This window comes from Panthera tigris, chromosome C2, assembly GCF_018350195.1.
Source record: "Panthera tigris isolate Pti1 chromosome C2, P.tigris_Pti1_mat1.1, whole genome shotgun sequence".
NCBI classification, from domain to species: domain Eukaryota; kingdom Metazoa; phylum Chordata; class Mammalia; order Carnivora; family Felidae; genus Panthera; species Panthera tigris.
Genome location: NC_056668.1, coordinates 61,361,904 through 61,389,129, shown reverse-complemented (window position 1 = coordinate 61,389,129; position 27,226 = coordinate 61,361,904). Strand labels below are relative to the sequence as shown.

General features: G+C 38.5%; 2 protein-coding genes across 2 annotated transcripts in view; both read right to left on the bottom strand.

The window, feature by feature from the left end:
* Positions 1-5,429: 5,429 nt before the first annotated feature.
* LOC107181222 (60S ribosomal protein L35a-like) lies at positions 5,430-5,764 on the bottom strand. The gene is given in 2 exon segments (XM_042957110.1): positions 5,430-5,693; positions 5,696-5,764. Coding segments are annotated over 2 exon segments (333 nt in total).
* A 3,399-nt stretch (positions 5,765-9,163) lies between these two features.
* The window catches only part of GAP43 (growth associated protein 43), a 100,073-nt gene continuing 82,010 nt past the window's right edge, over positions 9,164-27,226 (bottom strand). The window contains exon 3 of the mRNA XM_015544933.2: positions 9,164-9,736. Coding sequence (XP_015400419.1) covers positions 9,648-9,736 — 89 coding nt within the window. The 3' untranslated portion in view covers positions 9,164-9,647. The remainder of the gene's footprint in view (positions 9,737-27,226) is intronic.

The window sequence follows — 27,226 nt, the reverse complement described above, 5'->3', positions numbered from 1 at the left end:
GTGACAAAACTATACTAATTTTTATTTCATTCAACACCCACTCTATTGTAGCATAACAGTAATATAACCAGAGTAAATATTTTTAAATATTTGTTCAACATAGTTTGCCAATTGCAAAGGATTCATGTTCATTAAGATGTATAATTACTTTCATACCATATGCTGTTCTGATATAAATTAAGGTTTGATATTTGAAAGAGACACCTATGATTCCAAGATTAGATCACACTCAATAACCTTTTCTTGTAAGCATATAACATGCTTTATGACTTTCACTCAGAGTTTGGGGATGGGAAGTGTTATGGGCATCACAACCCACAACCCCACTTCCAACCTTCCAACCTCATGTTTTCCTCCTCCGTAGACATAATGGTGTTATCTCTCAGTATTTTTAGTTTAGGCATTAAATCTTGAAAATATGCGATCAACATGTGGGCAAAGGGATATGCTATATACAGTGGATAACAAATCGCCATGCTTATGCCACACATGTTGTGAAAATGTATGCCACACATGTTGTGAAAATGTCCAGGGGCCAAAAACCAGGACCAGTAGGGTGGAAGCATCACCCAGGGGCTTACTTATGTGTAGGAGGTTACTGGGGCTGGGACAAGCATGGAGGGGATGATATATCAGGAGTCTTTTAAGTTGCACATGGCAGAAATACAATTCAAACTTGCTTAGGCAACGAAAGGTATTGACACAGAGAATTGAAAAGTCCAAGAACAGTACTTGTTTCAAGCATTGCTGGAACTAGGTGACCAATGTTACCAGGACTCTGTCTCTTGCCGTTTCTTGGGCAGGCTCTTTCCAGATGGTGAGCAAACAGCCATTATAGAAGAAAATTCCAGGGAAGGACCTGGTTTAGTCACTTGCTGGTGCCTAAGCTAATTGCCAAAGCCAGGACATGTATTGGGCTGACGGGCCAGGCCTGGTTCTTACATCTAGTCTCTGTTGAGAAGAGAAAAGATTCAGAGTCAGCTGTATTCAAATTAAATGGCATAGAGTCAACACAAGAGAGAGGTAGTCTATTACCAGTGGACTGTGAAAAGATGCAGTGAACACATGTCCACTGCTAAGTAACATTGTGAGAAAGTAGCTCATGGATGAATGCTATAGTTAGGAGAAACCAGTTTTAAAAGTGAGAAGGTCAAAAAGTATGTGCTAAATTTAAGGAGCAAATAAAAGACTTAAGTAAAATTTGTGGTTGCAGTTTTGAGAGGGATTCATTCACTTGCTGTTGTGATAGAAAATACTGAGTCAGCTGGGCATGCAAGGCTTTGGTGAGAAGATGCTGTTTGAGAAAAGACCTGAAAGAGCCACGGAGGTATCTAGGAGAAGAGCATTCCAAGCAGAGGGAACGGCACATGCAAAGGAGACAATGAAGTAACCGAGGGCCAAGATGCCGTCAGGTGTGAGCAAGCAGGGATGATGAGGAGGCCATTGCTGGAATCTCTTAGCCATCATTTAGTGACTGAATCACAACCTGTGAGGGTCACAAGGCCATTGCTGCCCCAAGTTCATCACCAGGTATGATATGTGAGAGTGCTGAATTCTCCCTCTTCTTGGATAGGAGCCTGAGTTATAACTTGGAGCTCCCGTGGGTAGTTTACAAAGCCAAAGGAAGGGAAAAGGAGGTAGACACTGACAGTCAAGAATCAAAGTCCATCATTCATTTATTCCTTCGTCCATTCGTGCATTCTTGAAGCGTTATTTGATATCCACTTGCTATTTTCAAACACTCAGGTAACCAGAGCATGAAACAGTAGGACAAAACTCGCTCGCCTAAGTGGTTTTACAGTCTAGCAGGAGTCATCTAAGAAGACTGGGCGGGCTACACTGGCAAGAGGAGTGGGAAGGAGGCAGGATTCATAGGCCTAGGCCGGTAGGAGGTCAGAAAGTCAGCAAGGGGAGCAATGTCAGTGACCTCCCATGCAAAGACAGAGGCTGCCTACCCTGTGGGGGTGGGGAGATGACTCTTGCCACTGCTGAGGTCAGCACACAGGCACTGCCTCCCTCTGGCTGCCACTTGGCATTTCCCCTTGTTGATGAAACATCCCAAGGTCTCCAGGCTCTTCCCTGCCTCTACTTACTAAAGGTGGCGGAGGAGGGCTATGGAGGGTAGAAAACAAAGACAGTTGAACACAAAATGTCTCCTTTTGTTTCCACCCTGCATCTTCTTTTCCCAACATGTTGGAAAAGAAATTTTTAGAAAACATAATTCTACCTCTTTTGCTTATAAAATTCGATGCAAGAAAGATACCTTCTTTTTTACCCCAAGTATAAAATGAAATATTCATCTTATCTATAGTTTAAACATAAATTTGCACTCATAATGAATTAAATGAATGCTTGGTTCTCATAACACTTAGTAACCATATTAGCTCCAGGTTATAAGAGGCCCTGGTTGATCAGCTTTTTCACGAACATGTGTTTTGAAGTGACCAAAGTAGTTTCAGGGCTGTAGGCTTCCCGGGCAAACATAGCCGTGAGGAGTAGTGAAAGCCCAGGGGGCATCACAAATTGGTGGTTTGATTTGGCAGGCCAGTGTTATTCTCCTTTACTCTTCAGTTTATTTCCAGAGTGTCTAGGTAGGGCATGAATCTTTCAGTTTGCCACAGCACGGACCAGTTTTGAACCACTCCCTATTGTCTATATCCACATGTTTCACCATCTCTACCTTCTCTTGAAAGCAGGGAAACATCTTACCGTAATTCTATTAACTTCCTAGGAATATTAAACATTTAATTCTGAAGTCCTCATGGGCCCACATGCTCTCAAGCCTTATAGTCCCTGGGTATCACTAAGAGCCCAGATAGTGACAGTTTTGCCAGTCATCAGAAAATGTCTGTCTCGAAAACAACAATTCTAGCATTCTCTTTGGGAGTCTCAAGGACAGGATTAGGGTGGGTGCTCGCCTCAAGGGTGAAATTTAAGGTCACATCAAAAAAAATCAGTAATTAAGACAAACGACATATTTTTTTTAAAATTTATTTATTTATTTTTGAGAGAAAGAGACAAAGCGCAAGTGGGGGAGGGGCAGAGAGGAAGTGAGAGAGAGAAAATCCCAAGCAGTCTCCAAGCTGTCTGTGCAGAGCCCAACGTGCACACCTCACAAACTGTGAGGTCATGACCTGTGAGCCAAAATCAAGAGTCAGATGCCTAACTGAGCCACCCAGGCACCCTGAGATAAATAATAATGCAGTACTTGCAAAATCAAAGTTAATGCAAAAATATCTGTGATAATCAAAATATCAAAATTTCAAATAAAGACAGGTTTCTGTCTGCATGTCTGTGACTCTGCATTACTGCACAATAACATCAGTCCTTTTCAATCAGCCTCCATTCCCTGACCCAACAAGGCAAAGAAACCCATGGCCACCAACAGGCAGGTTTATGATGGGTGACAATGGTGTGCCAACAGGTTGGGCAACGAACGTGGGCCTTTCTATAGACTCATGTCTAGACCTTTCATTAACCTTCCCACTTGGTTCAGGATGTAGGATAATGTTTAAGTAAGTATATATGCATAAAATTGCACACTTTCCCCTTTACCTCAGGCTTCACTAAGGCACAGGGAAGAAGTTTTATTTTTTCTTTAAGTTTATTTATTTATTTTGAGAGAGAGTATGCGGAAGGGGCAGAGAGAGGGAAAGAGAAAGAATCCCAAGTAGGCTCCACACTGTCAGCGCAGAGCCTGATGTGGGGCTCGAACTCACCGACCATGAGATCATGACATGAGCCAAAACCAAGAGTTGAATGCTTAACCGATTGAACCACCCTGGCACCCCCCAGGGAAGCAAATTTAAAGTCTTCTGTCTATAATTTAGCAGTCTGTATGAAAATGTCTGTCTTGTGTGGAACAGTTTACAAAATATATTCAGCATGAGCCCATTTTAAATATCTACCTATATATTGATACAGATGTAGATAAATAGATAAGCAGATGGCCTTTAGGAAGAGAAGAAGGCAGATAAACAAGCAGACAAACTATATAAAACTGTATCTCTAAATGTTAAAATGTTCAATTGTGGGTAGCAAATTGTGGATTATTTTTATCTTCCTTTTCTTATTTATATTGTTTACCTCTCTACAATGAACCCATATTATTTGGGCAATTAAACAATAAAATTATTTTAAGATTCTTTTGACAACCCTATGTGCTTTCATAGCCTGATCACATGCGATAAGATGTTAACCAGAGACGTTTTTCTTGGTTTGGTGCCATCTCGGAAACACTAAATATGCTGTAATTACCAATAACACATACCTGTAAAAAAAAACCAAATCAAGTAGCCAGTCTTCTGGAAAATGTACATTTAACATGTGTTTGCCACTTTAATAGAATTCTCCAAGAGCATTTACTAACTCGTCATCTCATAGCTATAACCTTGCCCTCCTTCCTGATGACTACAAATTTGTTTCCAGGAAAACAGGACAAAACTGCAATTACACAGGAGTAAATATGTGACTGAAAGAGGTAGTGGGTGTGGATGCCAGCCTTACCTACATGATAGGCAGGCATGAGTTTTAATCCCCTAGGAAAAAAGTTAGGTGAGTTGTTGTTAAATAAAGCAAGCCCACATTTCTAATGCTTATTAGCTAACATTTAGCTGGAAGGGTCACCAATCGTTAAATTATTTTTATAGGCAGCTTAGCAGAAGCTGTGTTTCCATGACAACAGACAATGTATGGAAAGGTTAAAAAAAAGTTAATGGGATTTGTGGTGATCTCAGTAATGCTCTATGGAAATCACTCATTAATTTGATTTTCCTATTTCTCAGGCTTCCCTGCCAACTGCAGAACTGGATTTTCTGGGGCTGACTGATGTTGGAAATAATGCATTTCTGAGAGCTTCACTGTGCCTTTTTCCTGAGGAGTTGAGAAGGAGAGTTTGATAATCCCTCCCTGATCTCTCTATGAGCTGAATATGGGCAGGTGCCTCTGTGAAAGACCCATAGCACCCCTCAAACTGACCAAGGGAAGTGAAGGTTTGGTCAGAGCAGCAGGCACAAGTTTATCTTAATTTTCTTCTGGAATCCACATTAGCATGTTTGCTTATAATTAAATGTTTTATGAGGAAAGAGAAATCAGCCTACTTTCCAAGTTTCTGAACTGAGTCACTGGATGGATGATGGTGGAAAAGATTGAAGGATGAGCAGAGTGTGAGCAGAATGATAGGAATTGTATTATGTCATGACTGAACATTTTAGACCCAAAAGACTACTTCATGCAGACATGGCCATAGTTTTGCTATCAATAGAATATCAGGAATAGTGCCCAGAATATTATTTTATTACCATTTGAAAGATTCACCTGTTGGTGTTGAGGCCTTTTTTACTTGTCCTCAATGTAGTTTTAATTTTTTTTTTTTAACAAAAATACAAGAGAACAAATCTACACCTTTACTTATTTACTTTTCAGTAAGTTTAAATCCTTGAGGGATACAGCATTTCACAGGTTCTGTGGCCGATGGCTTTAGCAGGAAGCTTGCTTTGGAATTTGGCATGAACCATGCCACTGTTTCCATGAGCATGAGTTACTTTTCCCCAGATTACTCTGGTTTTGTTCAGTTTGCTACCAGGAGTCACTGTGTTGTTCCTTGCTTTGTACACATAGGCACATCTCCTGCCTAGACAGAATTCAGTTTCATCTACAGCATAAACACCTTCAATTTTAAGAAGAACTGTGTGCACTCCCTCTGGTTCCAGAGACCCTACTTATGGCCAACAAAAGTGGCCTTGGACCACAGCCTTCCAAACATATTTGTCATTTTAGGGGTCCTGTTCCCAAAAGGCATCCACAGGCTCCAAGATGGTGGAAAGAGAAAGACCACCTTAGTTTTAATTTTTATTAAAGTACTCCAGATGTAGATGTTTTAAAGATTTCTGCTCTTTTTTTTTTTTAAATATACTATTTATTTTTGAGAGAGAGAGAGAGTCAGGGAAGGGCATAGAGAGAGGGAGAGGGAGAAAATGTCAAACACACTCCATACTCTCAGCATGGAGCTCATCACAGGACTCAAACTCATGAACCTTGAGATCATGACCTGAGCTGAAATCAAGAGTCATCTGCTTAACTGACTGAGCCACCCAGGCTCCCCCAGATGTAGATATTTTAGAATCAACAAATTATGTTGCTTTCTGCACAGAATTTAGAATCTATTTATTTCCATATCTTGAATGGTCTATACTTCCTAGTATCACATTGACTTTGTGTGTGTTATGTATAAGTTAGAATCACATTGTTTTGTATCAATGTGAAGCTGCAATTAGCCTTAGATGTCTTTTAGGATTATTATGAGCTTCTCTGATGTGTCCTTCTCCACCTTAAAAATTCTATTAAGGAGCCAAGAGTTTACAAAGCAAATAAAAACAGATATTCACAGGGGCACCTGGGTGGCTCAGTTGGTTAAGTGTCCAACTTCAGCTCAGGTCATGATCTCTTGATTTGTGAGTTCGAGCCCCATGTCGGGCTCTGTGCTGACAGCTCAGAGCCTGGAAACTGCTTTGGATTCTGTGTCTCCGTCTCTGTCTGCCCCTCCCCCACTTGTGTTCTGTATCTTTCTATCAAAAATAAATAAAATGTAAAAAAAAAAAAATTAAAAAAACCAAACAGATATTCACATGTAAAAAAACCAGAATCCCAACTTTGACCAGGAAGACCACTAAACAGTGTATATTAATATAGACTTACAATGCTATTGTTTTCAGTGTGACTATGAATTCAGTGGAAGAAGTTTAGAATTATCATTTGAAAAAGAAGTGATTTTTTAATTTTTGTTTTACTTTTATTTAAATCCAAGTTAGTTAACATAGTATAAGAATCGTTTGAGTAGAATTTAGTGATTTATCCCTTAAATATAACACCTAGTGCTTATCCCAACAAGTGCCCTCCTTAGTGCCCATCACCCATTTAGCCCATCCCCCGACTTAACACTCCTCCGGCAACCCTCAGTTTGTTTCTCTGTATTTAGGAATTTCCTATGGTTTGCCTCTGTGCTAAGTTACAAGGATGTTATTTTGAGGTATAGATTTGGGAGGTAAGTAAAAGCATTTATCCTACCAAAAAAAACTTTAAGGTAAAAGAATGCCTAAACAATATACTGCCAATATGGCTCCAACCCATGAAAGACCTTTATCAACATCATATCCCACACCTGTTGAGACCCTAATCGGATTATGGTTAAGTCCCGGATACTTACTCCAAAGTCTTCTGTGGAAATCACACCAACTCAGAATGAAGTAAAAAACTCTTTTAAATTGGTTATATTAATGATGCTTCCTGACCCTTTTCTGTGTGGTTTTTTCTCCCAATTAAAAGTTTCACTCAGTATCAGTGACAAGGAAAGACCCTTTGATTCGGTAAGGATGCATACCTATGTGACATCAGCTTTCTTCAAAACACTAAATAGGCACCAGCTCCACACAGAGCCGAGTAGAGTTCCTAAGGTATAAGTTGTTCCTCCTCAGATCACTTATTTCCATGATCTTCATTATCATGAAGGCTTTGACATAATTTTCTTTTCCTTGCTAGGGAATTCTATGTGCAGATGAGTGTCAGAAGCTGAAGGGAGTCCACTGGCCATGTTTGTCTATGGTGGGGACTCAGGGTCAGGGCAAAGTATGACTTGTTAGGAATTTGCACCAGGATTGATCTAGAAAATATAGAGTAAAAAAGAACAGAATCAGACACTTCAGGATTTAAGAACATTGCTGTTTCTCATGGGAGCTGTTTACCTTCTAATACAGGGTACTTAGAAAATGGAATTAGAAGGAAATTTGAAAAGGATGGGTGCTAATGTACAACTTTTTAAAATATAGTATCACCATTGCAGGAACAATGATTATGAATAATCAAGAATCTGATAGCTGACTTGTGTGGAGATACATCCAATAGAAATATTAACTTATTAAAACTGAAAAAGATAGAATGTACTGCATCAATACATGTATTAAAACAAAAGCCAGGGACAGGGTGCCTGGTGGCTCAGTCAGTTAAGGTTAAGCATCCGACTTTGGCTCAGGTCATGATCTCATGGCTCATGAGTTCAAGTCCTGCATCAGGCTCTGTACTGACAGCTCAGAGCCTGGAACCTGTTTCAGATACTGTGTCCCTCTCTTGCTCTGTCCCTCCCCCACTCATATTCTGTCTGTCTGTCTCTCTCTCTCTAAGAATAAATAAACATAAAAAAAAGCCAGCAGTTTCTAGGAATTATGTATGTCTCTATAATATTTAACTTAGCAAAACCTAGAATAGCTTTCCATTGGATACTTCTCCAGAGTCATGAAAATATTCTGAAGTGATTTAAGTCTTAGTGCCTGTTATGAGTTGAATTGTGCCCCTCCTCCCCAAATGCATATGTGACCTTATTTGGAGATAGGCTTTTGACAGAGTTAATAAAGTTAAGATGAGGTCATTATGGGGTCGAACTCAATAAGATTGGAATCTTTACCAATCTCAGTTTGTGACCTTGAGCCCCACACTGGGCTCTGCGCTGACAGCAAGGAAACTGCTTAGGATTCTCTCTCCCTCTCTCTGCCTTTCCCCAACTTGTGCTTTCTCTCTTTCAAAATAAATAAATAAAGTGTTTAAAAAAGGCAGAGGAGGGGATGGAATTTGAACATAGAGATATCCACTGGTGATGTAAAGAGACACAGGGAGAAGGTGGTCATTTACACATTGAGGAGAGAGGTCTGAAACAGATCCTTCCCTCCCAGCCCTCAGAAGGAACCCACTCTGCCAACACCTTGATTTCGGACTTCTGGCCTCCAAAACTGTGAGAAAATAAATGTGTGTTGGTTAAGCTACCCAGGCTGTGGTACTTCGCTATAATGCCTCAGCAAACTAATACAGCACACAACAATCCCATCAAGGACCAAAGCAATTGGTCCTGACTGGAGGCTTAGGCTTCATCCTTCTTTCCCTTATCAGGGTCACTGATGTCAGACTGGGAAGCCAGAGAGATGAAATGTGAGACGGCACTATGTCAAATCAACTAATGAGGAAAAGAAACACAGAGCCACTGGAGTTTGATTACTCTCATGATTTATTAATATTCAGATTGAAAAAGGAGCCTTAGAGCCGCAAGTTACGCTAATTGGCACATTTGCTTTATTTTATTTATGTATTTATTTATTTATTTTCAAAACAAACTGGGTTTTTGATTTTTTTTCCTTTTTGTTCATTCCATCACATTAAAAGGAGGAAAAGAAAAATGGTTTTGAATTCACTCGATATTTTGGACTCCTCAGATGAACGGAACATTGCACACACACTTGGAACAGAGAGAGATAGAGAGGAAAGTGGACTCCCACAGGGCCACACGCACCAGATCAAAAAACTTGGATACAGTGCAAGAATTTCCCGAAATGATTGGATCATCATTACCAAAAACTCGCCATAACAACACCAAGAAACAAAAAATGTTTAAGCCACACTGTTTGACTTGGGATCTTTCCTGCTTTTTTTTTTTTTTAAATGTTTGCCACACAGAGAGAAAGAGGGCTAGTGGGTAGGAGAGGACAGACTCACGGACGTGAGCAGGACAGGAAGGGGAACTTCAGAGTGGAGTTGAGAAGAGGGATGGGGAGAGACAGGGTTCAGGAGAGGGGAGAGTGGGGACGTGGAAAGCCATTTCTTAAAGTTCAGGCATGTTCTTGGTCCGCCTCACGTTCTTCTCCTTTACCCTCATCCTGCCGGGCACTTTCCTTAGGTTTGGTTTCATCTACAGCTTCTGAGGAAGAAAACAAGAGCGGGGAGGGGAGAAAGGGGTTAGTATTTTGTCTCATCTCTTCATATGATAGTGCAATGCATGTCTCTTTTTCATACCATTTCATAAGAGATTTAAGATAAAAAGAGATTATTGTTATCTCAGTAATACAATTTCCAAGTTCAGAAGGGTTTACCTCCAGGAGGCTCTTCAGTGACATGTATGGAAGAGCTCAGGAACAAAGCTGTGATATTGGGGGAAGGAGCCACTAAACAGAAATTACCACAGTCTTTAATCTCTCAGCCTTGCAATCAAGATATCCATACACAGGCTCTTCGAATAAGGAATTGACAACAAGCTTGTATCTCTTTTCAATCCATGGCAAACTGATTGTGACAGATAGTTTCTGTGGATCGTTGAACAGCCATTCCAACTCTCTCACCTCTTATTAGTGGTGTCATAAAGGCTGGAAAGTAAAATAATTGCGTTTCCAGATCCCCTTGAAGCTAGAGGTATCCGTGTAACACAGTGATGGCCAATTAGATAGAGACAGAATTCCTTGAGGAGGACCCCAGAGAAGGTCTTTGCTTTACTTTCTGTTATTCCTGATAACTGAGACATCAAACGATACCTGGTAGTATAGCAGCTATCTTGTGACCATGAGGACAAAGACTATACACTAAGAATGGTGGAGCAGAAAGGAGAAAAAACTATCATTGAGTGACCTATCAGTCTCAGATAACTTTACCTCAGACTTTTTCTTGTTATGTGAGATAAATAAACTTTAAACTAAACCATTATAGTAGCTTTTAGTTTCTTGTAGTCAAGAATATTCCAACTGAATATACTTATCCATAAGGCAGTGTGCTTTGTTTAACATGGAAGACTGTGTCTTTTTAAAGGATAGTTTCTTCCTCAGGAAGCAGGCAAATTTTCTAACTTTTCTGCCTGGTTTCCTGATAGAACTCAGTCAATTGATTTCATGTGACAGATGGTTCACTAAGACGCCAGCTAGTGGAAAGAGAATTCCTTTGCCCTGAAATCACCCATATTGCTAACCTAAATTCCTTGTGTTGGGTGTCCCCCAGATTATCCCTGGTTTCAATAATTTGCTAGAAGGACACACAAGACTCAGTATATAGTCCTATTCATGGCTATAATTTGCTACAGTGAAAGGACACAAAACAAAATCATCAAAGGGAAAGTTGTATGGGGTGAAGTTTGGAGGAAACCATGCACAAACTTCCAAGAGCCCTTTCCCTATGGAGTCATACAGAATGTGCTTAATTCCTCCAGCAATAAACTGCAACATGTATGAGATGTCAGCCACCAGGGAAGCTCATCTGAGCTCACAAGTCCAGAGTTCTTACTGGGGGCTGGTCATGTAGGCACCCTCTGCCTAGCATGTACCAATTCCAGACTCCCAGAAGGAAAATGGATGTCCAGCATAAACCACGTTGTTTGCAACAAGTGTTTAGGCACAATAAAGACTCTTAGGAAATGGTGAGACCCTTCTCAAAATTCAAGTTCCCAGATTCCAGCCTAGGATCAACTTTACAGGCATCCTAAGAAGTGAGAGATTTTGAGACTAAAGAAATCGAGGCCTTTTAAGAGACCGCTAGAACAGTTCACATAAGTGTATGTTTCTTTCAAATCAGTCAACTCTATATTTATATTCAGATGAAGTTCAACATCTACATACAAATAAGACAACTGCTGGAAATATATTTTTGGAATTCTTTCTTTGGAACAACCATCTAATAATATTCTTTTAAATCTGTCAGCAGCAGAAAATGTTTATCTCCTTGAAAATAAATTTGAGTTTTAGAATCAAATGAGGCTGGACTGGTAAATAAGGTAGCAGCTATGATGGTTCATTTTAATGTTACAACGACTAATTTTTGACCAAAATTTTTAAGTCTGATTTATTTTGGGAATTTGTAGCTATCAGTCACTTTCCAAATGTAATTATTATACTAAGGCTACCTACTATTACTCATAAAGCCATTTTATTGGGCCTAGCCTTCTTAAGCGACCATTATTACTCTTAAAGAACTGGGATACCAATCATATTTTTCAGGAAAAATTTTTGTATAAAACTAACTCAGTTCTGATCATTGTAATACTCTATGTACCAGCATTGTCCCTTGTGGATTATAGAACTCTGGTAAACTAAAGAATCAGCTAATTTTCTGCCAGAAGAAAGCTTTCAGGTTTATTTCAGTGAGTTATTTGTTTTTGTTTTTGGTTTTTTGTTTGTTTGTTTTTTATAGCAATCTGGAATTTGCTCAGAGAATTTACTTAGTTCCTTAGCTCTACTCAAACTTTTGGATACTACAGGTATCCCCAAGGTGGTTTACTATCCGTATCACCCAGGAAACAATGAATTTAGTGCCCTCTTCAAACTGCAAAAAAAACAGAACATTAATTTAAACTGGCCTGAAGCATATAGAAGTTTCAGGTGTAGGAACAAGACAAGACTTTAAGCCTTTCTACCTGAAGTAAAAACTTGGGAGCTATGAGGTAGATTTAAGGGAGGTTGGGGAACTTGAGAGAAAAGGTGGAAGCAGAATGTCTGTTTATAGAAAAGGAAAGAACATTCCAAAAGGAAAAACAAAAGAACAAAGATTCAGGTAATTCTGAAAAGCAGCCACACTTTCTGTCTTCTGTCAGAGTGGAATCAGGTTAAATTCTCCCAAATGCCTGTACTTTCTCTTGTCATCCTTTGCCTGGGCCTGGGGGAAAGAGTGAAAATGGCACCCATCTCTTTATTCTGGCAGGAAGTGCTGCTGTCCACTCCCTGTTAAGAGAGCTTCAATATCTATATATTCTTTCCTTTAAATGCTTCAAAATATTTGAAATATACTTATTTATTCATTTACTTGTTCAATAAGTTGTTATTGAACACCTGTAATGTGCCAGACATTTTTCTAGATATTGAGAAGAGGTGGAAAAAAACATTTAAGACTCATTTAAGTCTTTCACAATATACCTTTAACAGACAATGAAATCCATAATCATAGAATGGCAGGGAGAGAGGCCTCAAAGAACATCCAGTCACCAGGCACAACTCTTTAAGGGTAACAGCAATTTCATTTTTGCTCAACTTTGAACCCCCTGTGTCTAGCACAGAACCTAGTGCAGGGAAGGCCCTCAATAAACATTTGTTGAATGAAAGAATGGATAGACATCCTCACTTCATAGATGAAGAAGCAAAAGTCCAGATGTTTCCCTAAATCATACAGTTTTCTCATGACCTAGCCAGAACAAAAACCTAGAACTTCTACTAGTCTCAGTTTCCCATTACATCAGGTGGTCAAACTCGACCAGAGAGGGTCAAGATCAAATCAGTTTTATTCAGCACTAGAAACAGGTAGCTAGGGCCCACAGGCTTTTAGTGATCTAAAAAACTTCTGAGATTAAAAACAAACTGTTGGCTCCAAAATTTAAAATAAAAAACATAAGATTAAAACTGATGAAGTTCAATTAGTTGACTACAAAAGGGACCATGTCAGTCAACTAGCTGGAACTCAACTGAATACATATAATTATATACACATTATATTTTATACGAGGTAAGATTAGTTTTTTATTTACTTGATATTACTGAATACTGAACAAAGGAGTCATCTCTGTGTTAGATGTAGGGATGACTAGCTGGTAGAAATAATATGTGTCAAGTCAGTGGATTCAGCTACATTTTTATAGGCCACCAGGAAATTATGGAGAGAAAAATATGGAGGAAGGAAACAATACAAAGTAAGAATCTTCCCCAACCACAAAAGCAGAACAAGAACTCATAATGATATATTTTTTAAAGCATGCACAAAAACAGAAACAAGCAAACAACAATATGAAGCACATGCCTGCTCTAACCAGATCCACTTGGAAGGGAGACTGTGTATGAGTTTGTGAAAAGTTTTAACCTTAGACAAAGGGAAGTTATTGGAAACAGAATCCAAGTTATGTATAAATGGGTCCATTTGAGCGTGAATGCCAGAGAGAACTTCTGGATATTGCTAACTTGTTCCTTCTCCCTCGAGTGCCAATTCTAAACAAGTCACTGTAGTTAATAAGTGATGTTGACCATAAACTTATATATCTACAATTTCTTACCTGTTCTATTCAGCAACCTCACTCCCTGGAAAGAATCACAAATGACAACTTTCCTGGCCCTTTGTATAAAGTGTTTAGCTATAGCTAACATAGTTGAGCACCTCCTATAAGCTCACAACAATTCTACATGTATTTGTGTCATTTCATTTAATCCTTACAGCTCTTTAATCAGTCCATTTTACAGTTGGGGAAGCTGAGATACTTAGTGAGATGAAGTTACTTACCTAAGTCTGTACTGTTTGTAAATGGCAGCAGTGAATTTCAAACTAGGACAGAGACATCTAGGCAGCTTCTAATTTAGATTCCTCTCCCTGCCCTTATCTTTGCCCAAGAAGGATGGGTGGGCTCAGAGAGGGAACCAGAGCAGGGGGTCCACAGGTGCCTAGGCCTGCAGCCCACACAGTTCAAAAACTGGTCTTAATACAAGCAGCTCAGAATGGAGGGAAGAATCTTGATTAGTCTTGAACAATATGAAATCTGGTCTTGGCACTCTCTGGCACTAATTACATAATTATAAATGCTAGAGATGAGTTAATATGTAATCTTTAGTATTTTGTGCAAAAACTTTGATCACCATGGTGAGTGTCAGAGATAAATGAATGGCTGAGGCCAGCTGGTCACTCCAATTATCATGATCCAATTAGGGTAAATAATCACATTCCCCATCTAGAGGATCAACCTCCCTCTGAGACAGTTATTGCTTACGAACAGGCGAAGAGGCAGTGGAAGCTAAAGACTGAATGAGATTTTCAGACCAAGTGACACAGAACAAGTGAGTGCAAGTAAATGGGCCCAGAACTGGCAAAAGGGGAAAGGCTGAAGTCATTAATGTGATTGTTGAAAGTCAGCAAGTTAAAGAGTAGAAAGTGCTTTTTCTTTTTCAGTTTAGCTCTGAATAGCAATTTTGCTCATATTAAACATGGAAACCTAATATTATTAAGACATTACAAGAAAGGCAAGATTAAATGAATCATAGGTTATGCATGTACCAGATGACCAGTGAACGTATTTTCATTAACAGTCATTACTATTCAATACCTAGTAATGGTTTCTCCCCCCCAAATCAGTCTTCACCAAGGGAAATCACCCCCCCAAATCCAGTTTTATTATGAGGCATAATGTATCCTCCCAAACAAATAAAAAAACCCAAACACCCAAATCCAAAAACTGATGATGCATTTTAGTAGTTTGGTCTAAGGGGGGAGGGGGGGGAGTATTTTTTTTTAATGAAATTGGGCAGTGTTTTATAATTATATATATTTAATTATTAAATATTTAAATTCTCAAAAACTATATATAGTCACTTTGAACAGGTGATGTTAGCTTCTGGTAAAGACCTATAAAATTCTCTGGCACTAGCATTTTAACCTTGACAAAAACATTACTTCTTTCAGACCCAAAGACCTCTTAGAAATGACCATGTTCATTAGAAGTCTCCATGAATTTTATCATTTCTGTGTTAACTTAAAAAGAAAGTTAGCATCATAGAAAGTAAAGTCATGTATTCTTAATGTTCTGGAGTTAAACACACTAAAAAAGGGAAGAAAAAGTGTGCTGCTCATTTATTCATTTATTTATTCAGTGAAAGGTCCTGAGCCTATGTGCATTCTACATGTTTCAAATATAGCAGTGGTGCTATAGCAATGAAAACACCAAGTAAGATAAGAATCCCTACCTTCCTGGAAATTATACACCAGTTAATCACTAGCACATTTATATGGCAGTGTATTGTTTGTTGGAGAAGGACTGGTAAAGGAAAAAGTGGTAGCTGGACAAGAAGCACTCAGCCCAAAGGGGTGTAATTTCTCCTGGATTTGTAAAGTTGAGTATCTTTAATAAGTTTCTAAATACGGAAAACCCTGGTAACTTTCACATTCTCAATCCACAACCATCATTCCTAAGGAAGATCAAGACCACATTAAAACAGCAGTAAAGGGGCACCTGGGTGGCTTAGGTGGTTGACCATCTGACTCCAGCTCAGGTCATGATCTCATGAGTTTGCCCCTGCATCAGGCTCTTTGCTCTTAGTGCAGAGCCCGCTTCAGACCCTCTGTCTCCCTCTCTCTTTCTGCTCCTCCTCCCACTCTCTCTCCCTAAAATAAATAAACATTAAAAAACAAAAACCAGCAATAAAGATGGAAGTCATTTCTTTATGTATTTGAAATAGTGTGGTGGTAGCCTTAAAACAGTAAGGGGACCCAGGTGTATGATTTCACAGTGGTGCTTGAAAGATGTATGCAAATTGGCTCTCTGATCCTTACTGAAATAGAGTCTAGAAGCAGCTCTTGACTTGATGCATCCCATTCATTTCCTCGAAAGGGTGAGAATAGCACGTCTGCACATTCTGTCGGGAGCAGATACCAGGAGCATATGCAGCAGCGGCTGCTCGCGTGCTCAGTCGGGCAGTTCCGCTGCAGTGCTGTTGGAGGGATGGCGGTGTTCCCAGCTGCTATTGCCTACCCTGAGCTCTAATGGCCCTGTTTACTGGCTCCAGTCCAGGCCCCTCCTCAGCCCTACATTACTGAAATTAGGTTGAGTGGATTTCCGAGTAAAACATTATCGCTTGGGACCTGCCCAGCTCTCCCCAGCCTTGTCAACATTGATTAAATAGAAGCTGCTATCATCCTGGGGCCATGCCTACAATTACTCTACCAACCACTCCAGGCTGGGGTGTTTGCTTTCCCTTTTTATTTTCACTTTTCTTAAATATTAAACGTTATCACCTCAAAGGCTCAAAGGAAAGTAACAAAAAAAATTCTGAAGCTAACTCACACATATCCCTTTGTCACTTACATGGTCTTCCGCTGGAGCTGTGTGCCAGATGTCAATCTGGAGCCTGGATCATGGCTTTTGGTGGGCACTGGGATCCACATTTTGACCTTCACTTTTGGCCACTTTTTAAATCTTGTTTTACATTTTAAATTTCTTTCAAAGCATTGAGCCAGGATACACCATTTTCATGTCAGCAGAATGATGCAAATATTACCTATGCCCCCCACCTCTTGCTTTTTGAGCCTTCGAAAGAGAGGATAATTCTATTGCTTCTAACACTATTCACTTGAGGATTTTAAAGAGTAGCAAGCAAAAATTTAATCAAAGAGAAAACTCAAAGGCAGCATGATGGTGGGGTCCCAATGATATCTGAAACTACATACACATGTTTACTTTTCTTAAAAGTTTAGGCCTAGAACCAAGCTGATTTGTATTCTAGCCTTGACTTTGCCACCAATTAGTCATATGATCTCAGAGAAGTTATTTTTCCTTTCTATAAAATCTATACAAATTCTATAAAAACATGAATAGTGATTATTCCACCTTATTGCAGGTTGTTTGGAGGTTGAAACAAGAAATCTGAAAGGACTTCATAAAATTTTAAATGCAGAATGAAGTACATTGAGACTTAAATCCAACCTGTGAGATTTGGGTAAAAAAGACCCATCAAGTTTAATATTCTTATCCCAGGAAGATAAGAACCATTTCCCAAAGGAAAACAAAAAACAAAAAACAAAACTTCTTTCTCAGATAATTGCTTAAGAGGACTTCTCCACTAGAATATTCCTGTAGTCTCTGACTCTGATCAGAAAATAAGGATACACGTGATGTGTTAATAAATAATAATAAATTTAGTTAAATTTAGTAGATGTGTTAATAAATAATAAACTCAGTTACAGAAGTTGGGAAAGAATCTAGGATCTCTAACGTTTGAAATGAAAGTCAGTGTTTTTTTGGTCTCTCTCTTTCCTTCCTTCCTTCCTTCCCTTCGTTCTTTCTTTTCTGAAAAAAAAATGACCCAGAGATTTTTGTTTTGAAAAAATTAAAACAAAAGCCAAAGAACATACAAGTTGACTGGCCTTGAAAACTTCTTAAACAATCTCAGTAGAAAATGTCTGCCAAATCAAAAAGAATGAAATCTTGCCATTTGCAATTACGTGGATGGAACTAGAGGGTATTATGCTGAGTGAAATTAGTCAGAGAAAGACAAAAATCATACGACTTCACTCATATGAGGAATTTAAGAGACAAAACAGATGAATGTAAGGGAAGGGAAACAAAAATAATATAAAAATAGGGAGGGGACACAACCTAAGAGACTTAAACTGGAGGGGTTGTGGTAAAGAGGATGGGCTAAATGGGTAAAGGGCATTAAGGAATCTACTCCTGAAATCATTGTTGCACTATATGCTAACTAACTTGGATGTAAATTTAAAAAGTTAAAAAATTTTAAAAAAAGGAAAATGTCTGCCAAACCACCAAAAATTAGTGTTCTAGCTTCTGCCCCCATTAGAAACATGCAGAAAGATTTTAAAAATTGCAATTTATGTGTCTTGCATAGTTGCCCTAAATCATTTTTGGAAAAAGATGGTATAAATGAATAAAATTAAACAGTGTTAGCATTTCTTACCATTCTCATAATGAATAAGTCAACTTTTAAAAGTTAAAAGTGACAACAAAATTGGAGGAGTTTTACTCTAGCATAACAGTCAAGGCAATTCACCACCTCATTCTTCCCCTCAGCTAAACTACGTGCCAAATGGGCAGTGGAAGCTGGAGATCTAGTGAGACACAGCTTTCTGTTAGTCCACAGGAGGAATGGAAGATTGGGAGTCAGCATGAACAATCCATGGCTCCTCGGACACTGAGAAATATGGAGAAAGGTCACATTAAGGATAGAAAAGTGATGCTGTGATATTGAGTGTTGCTAGTAATGATGATCAGAAACAGTTCAGCCTAGAAATTAAGTTTTTCCCCTTTTTTTTGTGGGGAATTTTTTAAATAGTTCAAAATGCCATCTAATAGGAGTTCAACTCTGCATTGCCCCCTTTTCACTTCACAGTAGCCCAGGTGAGGAGAATCCTAGCTGGGAGAAAGGCTTAGCTGCATGTCTCTAGCCTTTATAAACTCCATTGTCTTAGAGGCTAGGAAGATAACATTAATGTGAAAAATCTGACAATAGATAAAACCAGTGGTAAGGTCAAAAGGCATTTAAAAAATGTTAAAACACTCTCACTGGAAAAATAAAAGGGAGCATGATATCTGGAGTAAGACTCTTTAATTGTACTGAGAAGATACATTTGTGGACTCTGATTTCAAAATGGAAGAGGTTCCCTTTAATCAGAATAAAAGTCATATTCATCTTCAAGAACCAACTTCAAATCAGGAGCCCTGAATAATAGTACTGCCTTTTCCATTTTGCTAATTTTATATTACAGATCTTCCTCGACTTACAATGGGGTTATATCCCCGAAACCCCATTGTAATTTGAAAGTATCATAAGTTGGGGCGCCTGGGTGGCTCAGTCAGTTAAGAGTCCAACTAATGCTCAGGTCATGATCTCGTGGTTTGTGGGTTTGAGCCCCACGTCAGGCTCTGCGCTGACAGCTCAGAGCCTGGAGCCTACTTCAGATTCTGTCTCTCCATCTCTCGGCCCCTCCCCTGCTCATGCTCTGTGTCTCTCTGTCTCTCAATAATAAATAAACGTTTAAAAAATTAAAAAAAAAAAAGAATCGTAAGTCAAAAATGCATGTAATACATCTAACCTACTGAACATCATAAATTAGCCTTGCCTATCTAAAACGTGCTCAGAATACTTACACTAGCCTGTAGTTGGGCAAAAATCATCTCACGCAAAGTCTATTTTATAATAAAAGTGTTGGATATCTCATGTAATTTATTGGATGCTGTCCTGAAAGTGACAAACAGAATGCTTGTATGAATACAGATGACTGTATGGGTGCAGAATTGTCTCAGGTGTATCGGTTGTTCACCTCTGTGATCGTCTGGTTGACTGGGAACTTCAGCTCTCTGCCACTGCCCAGCATCATGAGAGGATCGTACCACATACTGCTAGCCTAAGGAGAGATCAAACTTCAAATTACAGTTTCTACTGAATGCATATCGCCTTCACACCATTATAAAGTCAAAAAATAGTAAGCCAAATCATTATTAAGTCAGGCATCATCTGTATTCATATTTCAAGATTTTTTTAGTGAATGAAGTAAAAAAAAGTAGTATCTATTTCAGATTTTATACATGGCCTACCAAAGCAAAAAGAGATAGCAAAAAAATTAGTTCACAATATTGGCTCTCCCTTTGCTCGTCAGTCAAGTTTTCACTACATCCCTACTTATACTTTTCACTACATCCCTACCTATGCCTTGCAGATGAGATGTCCTACATTCTTTGTCTCAGATGCTGTTGATACCCTCTCAAGGTCCCCATTGCCATCTTCCAGCCACCGGAGGTGTTGGCTGCCAATGGCCCACTTCTGCCCCTGGAATGGGGATGTGAATTGTGAATTACCTCAACCAGAAGTGTCTGAAAAGTGATGCGTTGCCTGCCCCACAAGACTCCAGGGCCCTTGTTTTTGGGCAAAACCATCTATTGGTGGTGCAGTTTGTACTTCAAAGTTCTCTGTGGGATCAGGTTGAGACTTCACTTTTCCAGAACCCACATCTTGGTCTGTCCTCTTTCTCACTCCTTACAGATTTCCACCAATAAAGTATTCACATAAGAGTCCCATATCAGGCTCAGATTTTAGAGAATGGGACCAAAGTTATTCCTTTAACCAAAAATTAAGGACTGGAGTTGGAAGGGAGGCCACTCAATTACCTCAGTCAATGTGTGTAGCAAATCTTCAGGGTTTGAATCATTTGGGTTTGCTGCTTAATTGTCTCTCATGACGCAGCTCAAATATTGTTTCCATACCTCCAAAGCTATCCTAGGCATAATTAGTCAGTTCCTTCTCTTTGTTTATATGGAAATTATATCTCTTGCATTATACATTAGTTTGTGGTATCCTTTTGTGTCTTCTTGACTGTGAACTAACTTTTCAAAGGAAAAGGATCTATTTGCTAGATTTCAAACTTCTCTAAGGAAGAGACTTTTTTTTTAGTTGGTCTACCTTTTATTAAAACCATGCTCTGACAATCATAGATAATGTAAGTAATAAAGCATTTCCCCACCATCAGGGAAGTGCACACCCACCCACCCACACCATTCTTAGTATGCTACTGCTTGTAGGTTTTAGCATCCAGGTTAATTTCTCAAGAAAGTCATCCATGATCCTTTAGACCAGTTCCTCCATCATGATCCTCAAGCAGAGATTATTTTAAATTTATTTTGTTCACTAATAAATCCCAAATGCCTAGAAAACTGCCTGGCAAATATTTATATGTATATTCATATTCATATTCATATTCATATTCATACGAATTTATTACTTTCATGAATCAATTCATTTATTTTTTTTTATTTTTTTTTTACACTTATGTATTTTTGAGAGACAGAGTGAGACAAAGTGAGAGTAGGGGAGGGGCAGAGAGAGATGGAGACACAGGATCAGAAGCAGGCTCCAGGCTCTAATCTGTCAGCACAGAGCCCGACGCGGGGCTCAAACCCACAGACCATGAGATCATGACCTGAGCCAAAGTCGGATGCTCAACCGACTGAGCCACCCAGGCTCCCCTCAATTCATTTATATTAACCCCAACTCCTAGTATCATGCTTATCACAAGATGAGCATTTGGTATTTTTAAGGGAAAGAAAGTATGGAAAAATGGAAAATCCCAAAAATGCTTTGTGACATGTAGATAAAACCTTAATTTTAAACCCCAAGCAGAAAAACTTGTAATGATGAATGGTGAACTTGTAATGATGTTCTGAATTTCAAAATGTTGGATAATAAAAAGGAACCGAAACATTATTCTGGCTCAGAGCCATGGAAAGCATTATGCCATCACCCTCCTTTTTTTTTTTCTTTTTTTTTTTTTCTTTTGGCTGATTTGAATTTTATGTCTATCTTCTAAGTTTATAACAAATTACTCATATAAAAAAAACAAATGTAAAAAATAGATATTTACTAAAAGCATAACTATTTTTAGATGGCGTAGAGTAATGAATAAGAAAGCTGGTTCTAGGGTCAGACTATTTGCATTTAAATTCTATCTCTGACACTTACCATGACTTTGAGTGAGTTACTTAACTTCCTACTGCTTCATTTTCCTTATCTGTAATTGATGGCAGTATTGTTACTCACCTTATGGAGTGGTTATAAGATTTAAGTATGTTAATTATTTAAGATATTTAATACTGAATGGTATATTTCAGTAAGTGCTCATTAAGTGTTGGCTATAGTATTAGTGACTGAATTGGAACTAATACTGGCTTAATGTTTACTATGTGTCAAGCATTGTATTAAGGAGTTTCAGATAAAGGCATTCAATATGCATCTTCCTTGTTTTTCTATTTCTCCATCAGTGGAAATAATAATAATATCTATCTCATAGATTTGTAAAGAGCATTAAATGAGAGGAAACAAAACCTAACTCCCTGCCACTACCTTGCTTGCCTGTGTATCTAATAAATGATACATTCATGCTTATCCAATCTTAATGCACAGCCCTCCCTTTTTTTTTTTTTCAATATCCCAAGAAAGGGAGAGAGAAAAACCTGTGACTTATTTAGTTTTTTGCTTATAAAATGGAAAAAAAAAAACATCATTCTTTGAAAAAGGCTTTGAAGTCAAAGGCCAAAGTCCAGAAATGACATCAGCAAAGATGATAACTGGCCAAACTTAAGGGGCATGATTCTATGATGTAGGATGCAAAAATCAAGGCTGCTAAACAGTAATATTTCAAAAGGCAGGAGCTTCTCTGCTATTGCCTCTACTTAAGAACAGAACAATCTCCTCTATTTTATACCCAAAGAATAGCAGCCTATTGGTTTCAAAAGGAAATAACTTTATCTTCGTCCTTTATCTTTGGTCATTTGATTCCATAAATGTTGTAGCAAAAATGTACCACACTGAATGAACAAGAACTAAGTCACCCCCATCCCAGATGTGTAGTAAATCTTGCATCCAATAGGCAAGTTACAGAGGGGATGGCAATTCTCCAGGCATAAGACATCATATCTGGGGCGCCTGCGTAGCTCATTTGGTTGAGCACTGGACTCTTGATTTCAGCTCAAGATCTTTCAGTCATGGAATCAAGCCCCATGTTGGGTTCCATGCTGACAGTGCAGAGCCTGCTTGGGATTTTCTCTTTCCCTCTTTCTTTTCCCTTTCCCCCTCTCCTCTCTCTCTCTCTCTCTCTCTCTCTCTCTCTCTCTCAACATATAAATACACTTAAAAAAAAGGAATTATTTCCAATTTTAAGAAAAATTTCCTTATTTGATAATCACCAAATCCAAGACTTGAAAGAGACCTAAGACTTCCCATCCCTTAACCTTAAGGAAAACAAGTAGATACACTGAAAATTTTAACTTCATTATGAGAAAGATCTTTTCATTTCCAAGTAGACTTGCTGTCATCTGGGGACAGGGCTTATGTTGGGGGAGAAGTCCTTGGAGCTGTGTCAAGGACTGCTCTGATGGCTTATTTTTCTTACCTGTGCACAACACTCTCTCATTTCTGGGCCTCCTGAAGAAAGGAATTCCAACAGACTTTGAAGGATAGTATAAAGATGGAGTAAGAAGGACTGTTCTCTTTTAAAAATTCCAGGCAAAGAAATACCATACTTTTTGGAATCTTGTTAATATTGTTAAGTTAGCATTCCCCACCCCCAAAATTTGCCTATAGTTTCTCCTGCTGTATTTTGGAGGAAGTTAATAATTTTCAAAAAAAAAAAAAAAAACCCAAAAAACAAAATCAGACCTTAGGTATTTGATATTAATTAATGAGGTCTGTATTTAGGAGATGGGAAAAATTAAACAGGCTTGTTATGTTTGTTGCTCATTTTTCATTGAGACTACTTTTTAGCTTTCCTTTATTGCAATTTTCCAATTTCATTCAAACAGGCTGCTTAGGCATTATACCAGCCTTTTCCTTAGGTGTTTCTATTGTAGTCACCCTAGGTCCCATTTAATGATCAATGTCTCTCAGACCTTAAGAAATCTAAAGAACAATCTTCTAAGCTATACTGGTTTTCATTTAAAAATTCAGCTAATCAGAGTGCCTGGGTGGCTCAATGGGTTAAATGTCTGACTTTGGCTCAGGTAATGATCTCATGGTTTGTGAGGTTGAGCCCTCCATCAGGTTTCTGCTGTAGGCTTAGAGCCCGCTTCACATCTTGTTTCCCTTTCTCTGTCCATCCATCTCTCTCACTCTCTCTCAAAAATAAGTAAACATTCAAAAAAAAAAGAAAGAAAAAATTTCAACTAATCATCAGTAATGTTTTAATACAGAGTCAGTTAATATGCTTATTACATATTTTCAATATTTGTCTTTAAAGCCAAAAACAGGGGCGCCTGGGTGGCTTAGTCAGTTAAGCATCTGACTTTGGCTCAGGTCATGATCTCACAGTTCACAGGCTCAAGCCCTGAGTCAGGATCTGTGCTGACAGCTCAGAGCATAGAACCTGCTTCGGATTCCGTGTCTCCTTCTCTTCCTGCCCCTCCCCCACTTGTGCTCTGTCTCTCTCTTTCTCTCAAAAATAAATAAACATTAAAAAAAATTTTTTTAAAAAGGCAAAAACAGATCCTGGGTTGTCAAATCCCAAGATATGATATTTGAGTAAATGATTTGATTATCTGACTCCAGGATTAAAATACAGAAACCCAAATTAGACATAACTGTAACTGTATAAGAGTCACTCCAATAATGACTATGGCTGCCTAAAAATGTTTCCTACTTGTTAATATCTATTGTTTCGGTAACATTCAGATTTTTAAATAAAAGCACTACACTTATGAATCATGTTCAGCTTGTGCCTTGCCATGACTCGTTATGATGTGTTTGGGTGGTACTTGACTATTATTTATCTTTGTTGTTTAATTTTTCCCTTATGGCTATATCTATACAGCACAAAGAAAACTAAAGATGTGGCAGTTGTCTTGCTAATTTTATCAATGCAAATGGATAAAACACATGAGTCAGGACAAAAATACAAAATTTGTATATATGGTCATAGAGTTGGCTTATGACTATAAAAATACAGCATAGTGGAAGCTGAAGGAGGTCTTAGAAATGATCAGATCTCAGCCCCTCATTCCTTCCCACAAAAACTGAGGATGGAGAGTCTCCATGACTTGCCCAAAGTCACAACAGATAATTCAGATCCTCCTGGGGCACCTGGGTGGCTCAGACGGTTGAATGCCTGACTCTTGACTTTGGCTCAGATCATGATCCCACAGTGGAAATGGAGCCAAGCGCCATGAGATCAATCCCTGTATTGGTCTCTGCTCTGACAGTGTGGAGCCTGCTTGGGATTCTTTCTCCCTCCCTCTCTCTCTGCCCCTCCCCTGCTAGTGCTATAAATAAATAAATAAATAAATAAATAAACTTAAAAAAAAAAAAAAAGAATTCAGAGCCTCCCACAATACCATAATACCTCCCATAGCCTTTGGGGATGAGTGGATTCTACTGCTTGATTTTAACTTGCATCTCTCTCCAGTGGTCCTAAGTGTACTGCATAAGTCTCTTTCCCTCATCCTTTCCCCCTTTACTCTCTCTAACCTCCCTCCTCCACTCCTTCCCTCCCCCATTCCTTCTTTCCTTTGTGAAATGAAAGGTAAACCTAACATAATTTTGCTTTAAGGGCTACCAGAAGTACTTTTAGATACTCTGGATGTTTTCAGAACCAGGCTATGGATTATTGTTGCATCAAACTTCAATATATTGTACACATTGTGAGGGGTGAAGCAGAAATTCTACGCAGACAGGGGGAAAATGAGGACCTCTAAAATTAGTAACTTGGGTTGAAAAGTTATCGTCAACTAGGGTAGGCTTCATAAACTAAATGACTAGCTACCAGATAATGAAAGTCCAGAATTGCTAAAGTTACTACAAGTGCTGTCATATCTAGGAATCTGTAAAAGACCATTACTATGTCCTGAAGAAGAGAGAATGAAAATGCATGCCAGTTCCCCATTGACCACCTCCTTCACTTCCCAATGGAAGCAGAGTGTTAACAAGCCAACTGAGGTTTAACTCAATTTTGAAATTAATTTTAAAAATATTATTGTAATAAGAAAGTCCTACAAAAGATGTTTGTGTTATATGCTTGCATGTGGATAAATAAATGCAATCCCCATCTCTTACCGGGACAATTCATTTTGCACTCATTGTGTGTTTTGGCTTCCTGGAGCCTGTCACATTATGGCACTGCCTTTGAATGAAAAAATTGCTTTAAAAATCAATAGCACTCACTGGAACACAACCAGAACTGTATCGAAAAAGTAGTATTTGTATTTGTACTGATTTTTCTCTTTAGTCAAAGAGCTGAAAGTTCTTTACTTAGTGGCAAAGAATGTAATAGCTTTGGCTCTTGAGGACATTGGGACAATAAGCAATTAAAGAATAAAGATTCACAGTGAGTCTGAAGCTTGCCTGGGATAGAACTATAGAATCATATATGTTCTGCCTGTCGTATAATACTCCCACTTGAAAGATCATCCCACTGAAGGCTTTCTCTCTTTTCTCCACCCAGTGTCATTCTCTAATAAAGTCATTTTTCAAGGCACATTTTCTGTCTAAAATCTACATTCTACTATCTTCCTTCTTTCAAACCCCTATTTATTTGAAAATAATCAAACTATATACATACAGAAACCTTCGAGTAGAAAGGGGTTTTGGAGACCCTCCAGCAATGCCTCACCTTATATACTGGATTCCCCTAGAACACTCCTAGCAGATGGACAGCCTGTTTCAATGGGCCATTCCAATTTTAACAGTAACTTATTCTTAATATTTAGTTAAAATCTATCTCCTCTAAGCTTTCATGGAGCTTTTTCTAGAATAACATGGAACAAAATATATCCTAAATATATATTTTTTTGTACAAGAAATCCCTAAACACAAAGATAACAGACTCTTTCTTCAAGAAGTTTACAAATCTGTTCTTTTCTTCTTCAAACTGCATGAAAAGCTAAATTGTAGCTATGCTATCGTTTCTTCACCTCATCTTTTATTTCTCTATAAGCTGACTTTAACTGTTATTTTTCTAACAGTATTCTCCTCAAATTCACCAAAAAAGAAAAAAATCCAAATGGTAAGGCCTTTTATCATTTACCATTGTTCTTGATCTTTTTTTGACAACTTCTTTTGACAGTATTGAGCTTTATGCTCCAGAATACAGTGTCAGTTAAGGAATTTCCCCAATCTTTTGTTTTCTGAAGTCTCTGCACCTTTTTTGTGCTCCAGAAAATGTCTTACTGCAAAACACTCTTCACATGATTCGCTATCCACTCTTTCTCATGATTCCCAGACTTGCGGGTGATTCCTTGTTTACCTGTAACAAGGCCAAACCTGGTTCTTTCCCCACTTTGCCTGCACCTGTTGACAAAGCCAGACACAGACCCTCATATTTCCCATTCTTTGTCTCATAATTGAGTAGCTGAGATTACAATTGTTCATCCCTTTGAAACAAGCTAGACATGGAGATAAACAAATCCTGTTCAGAT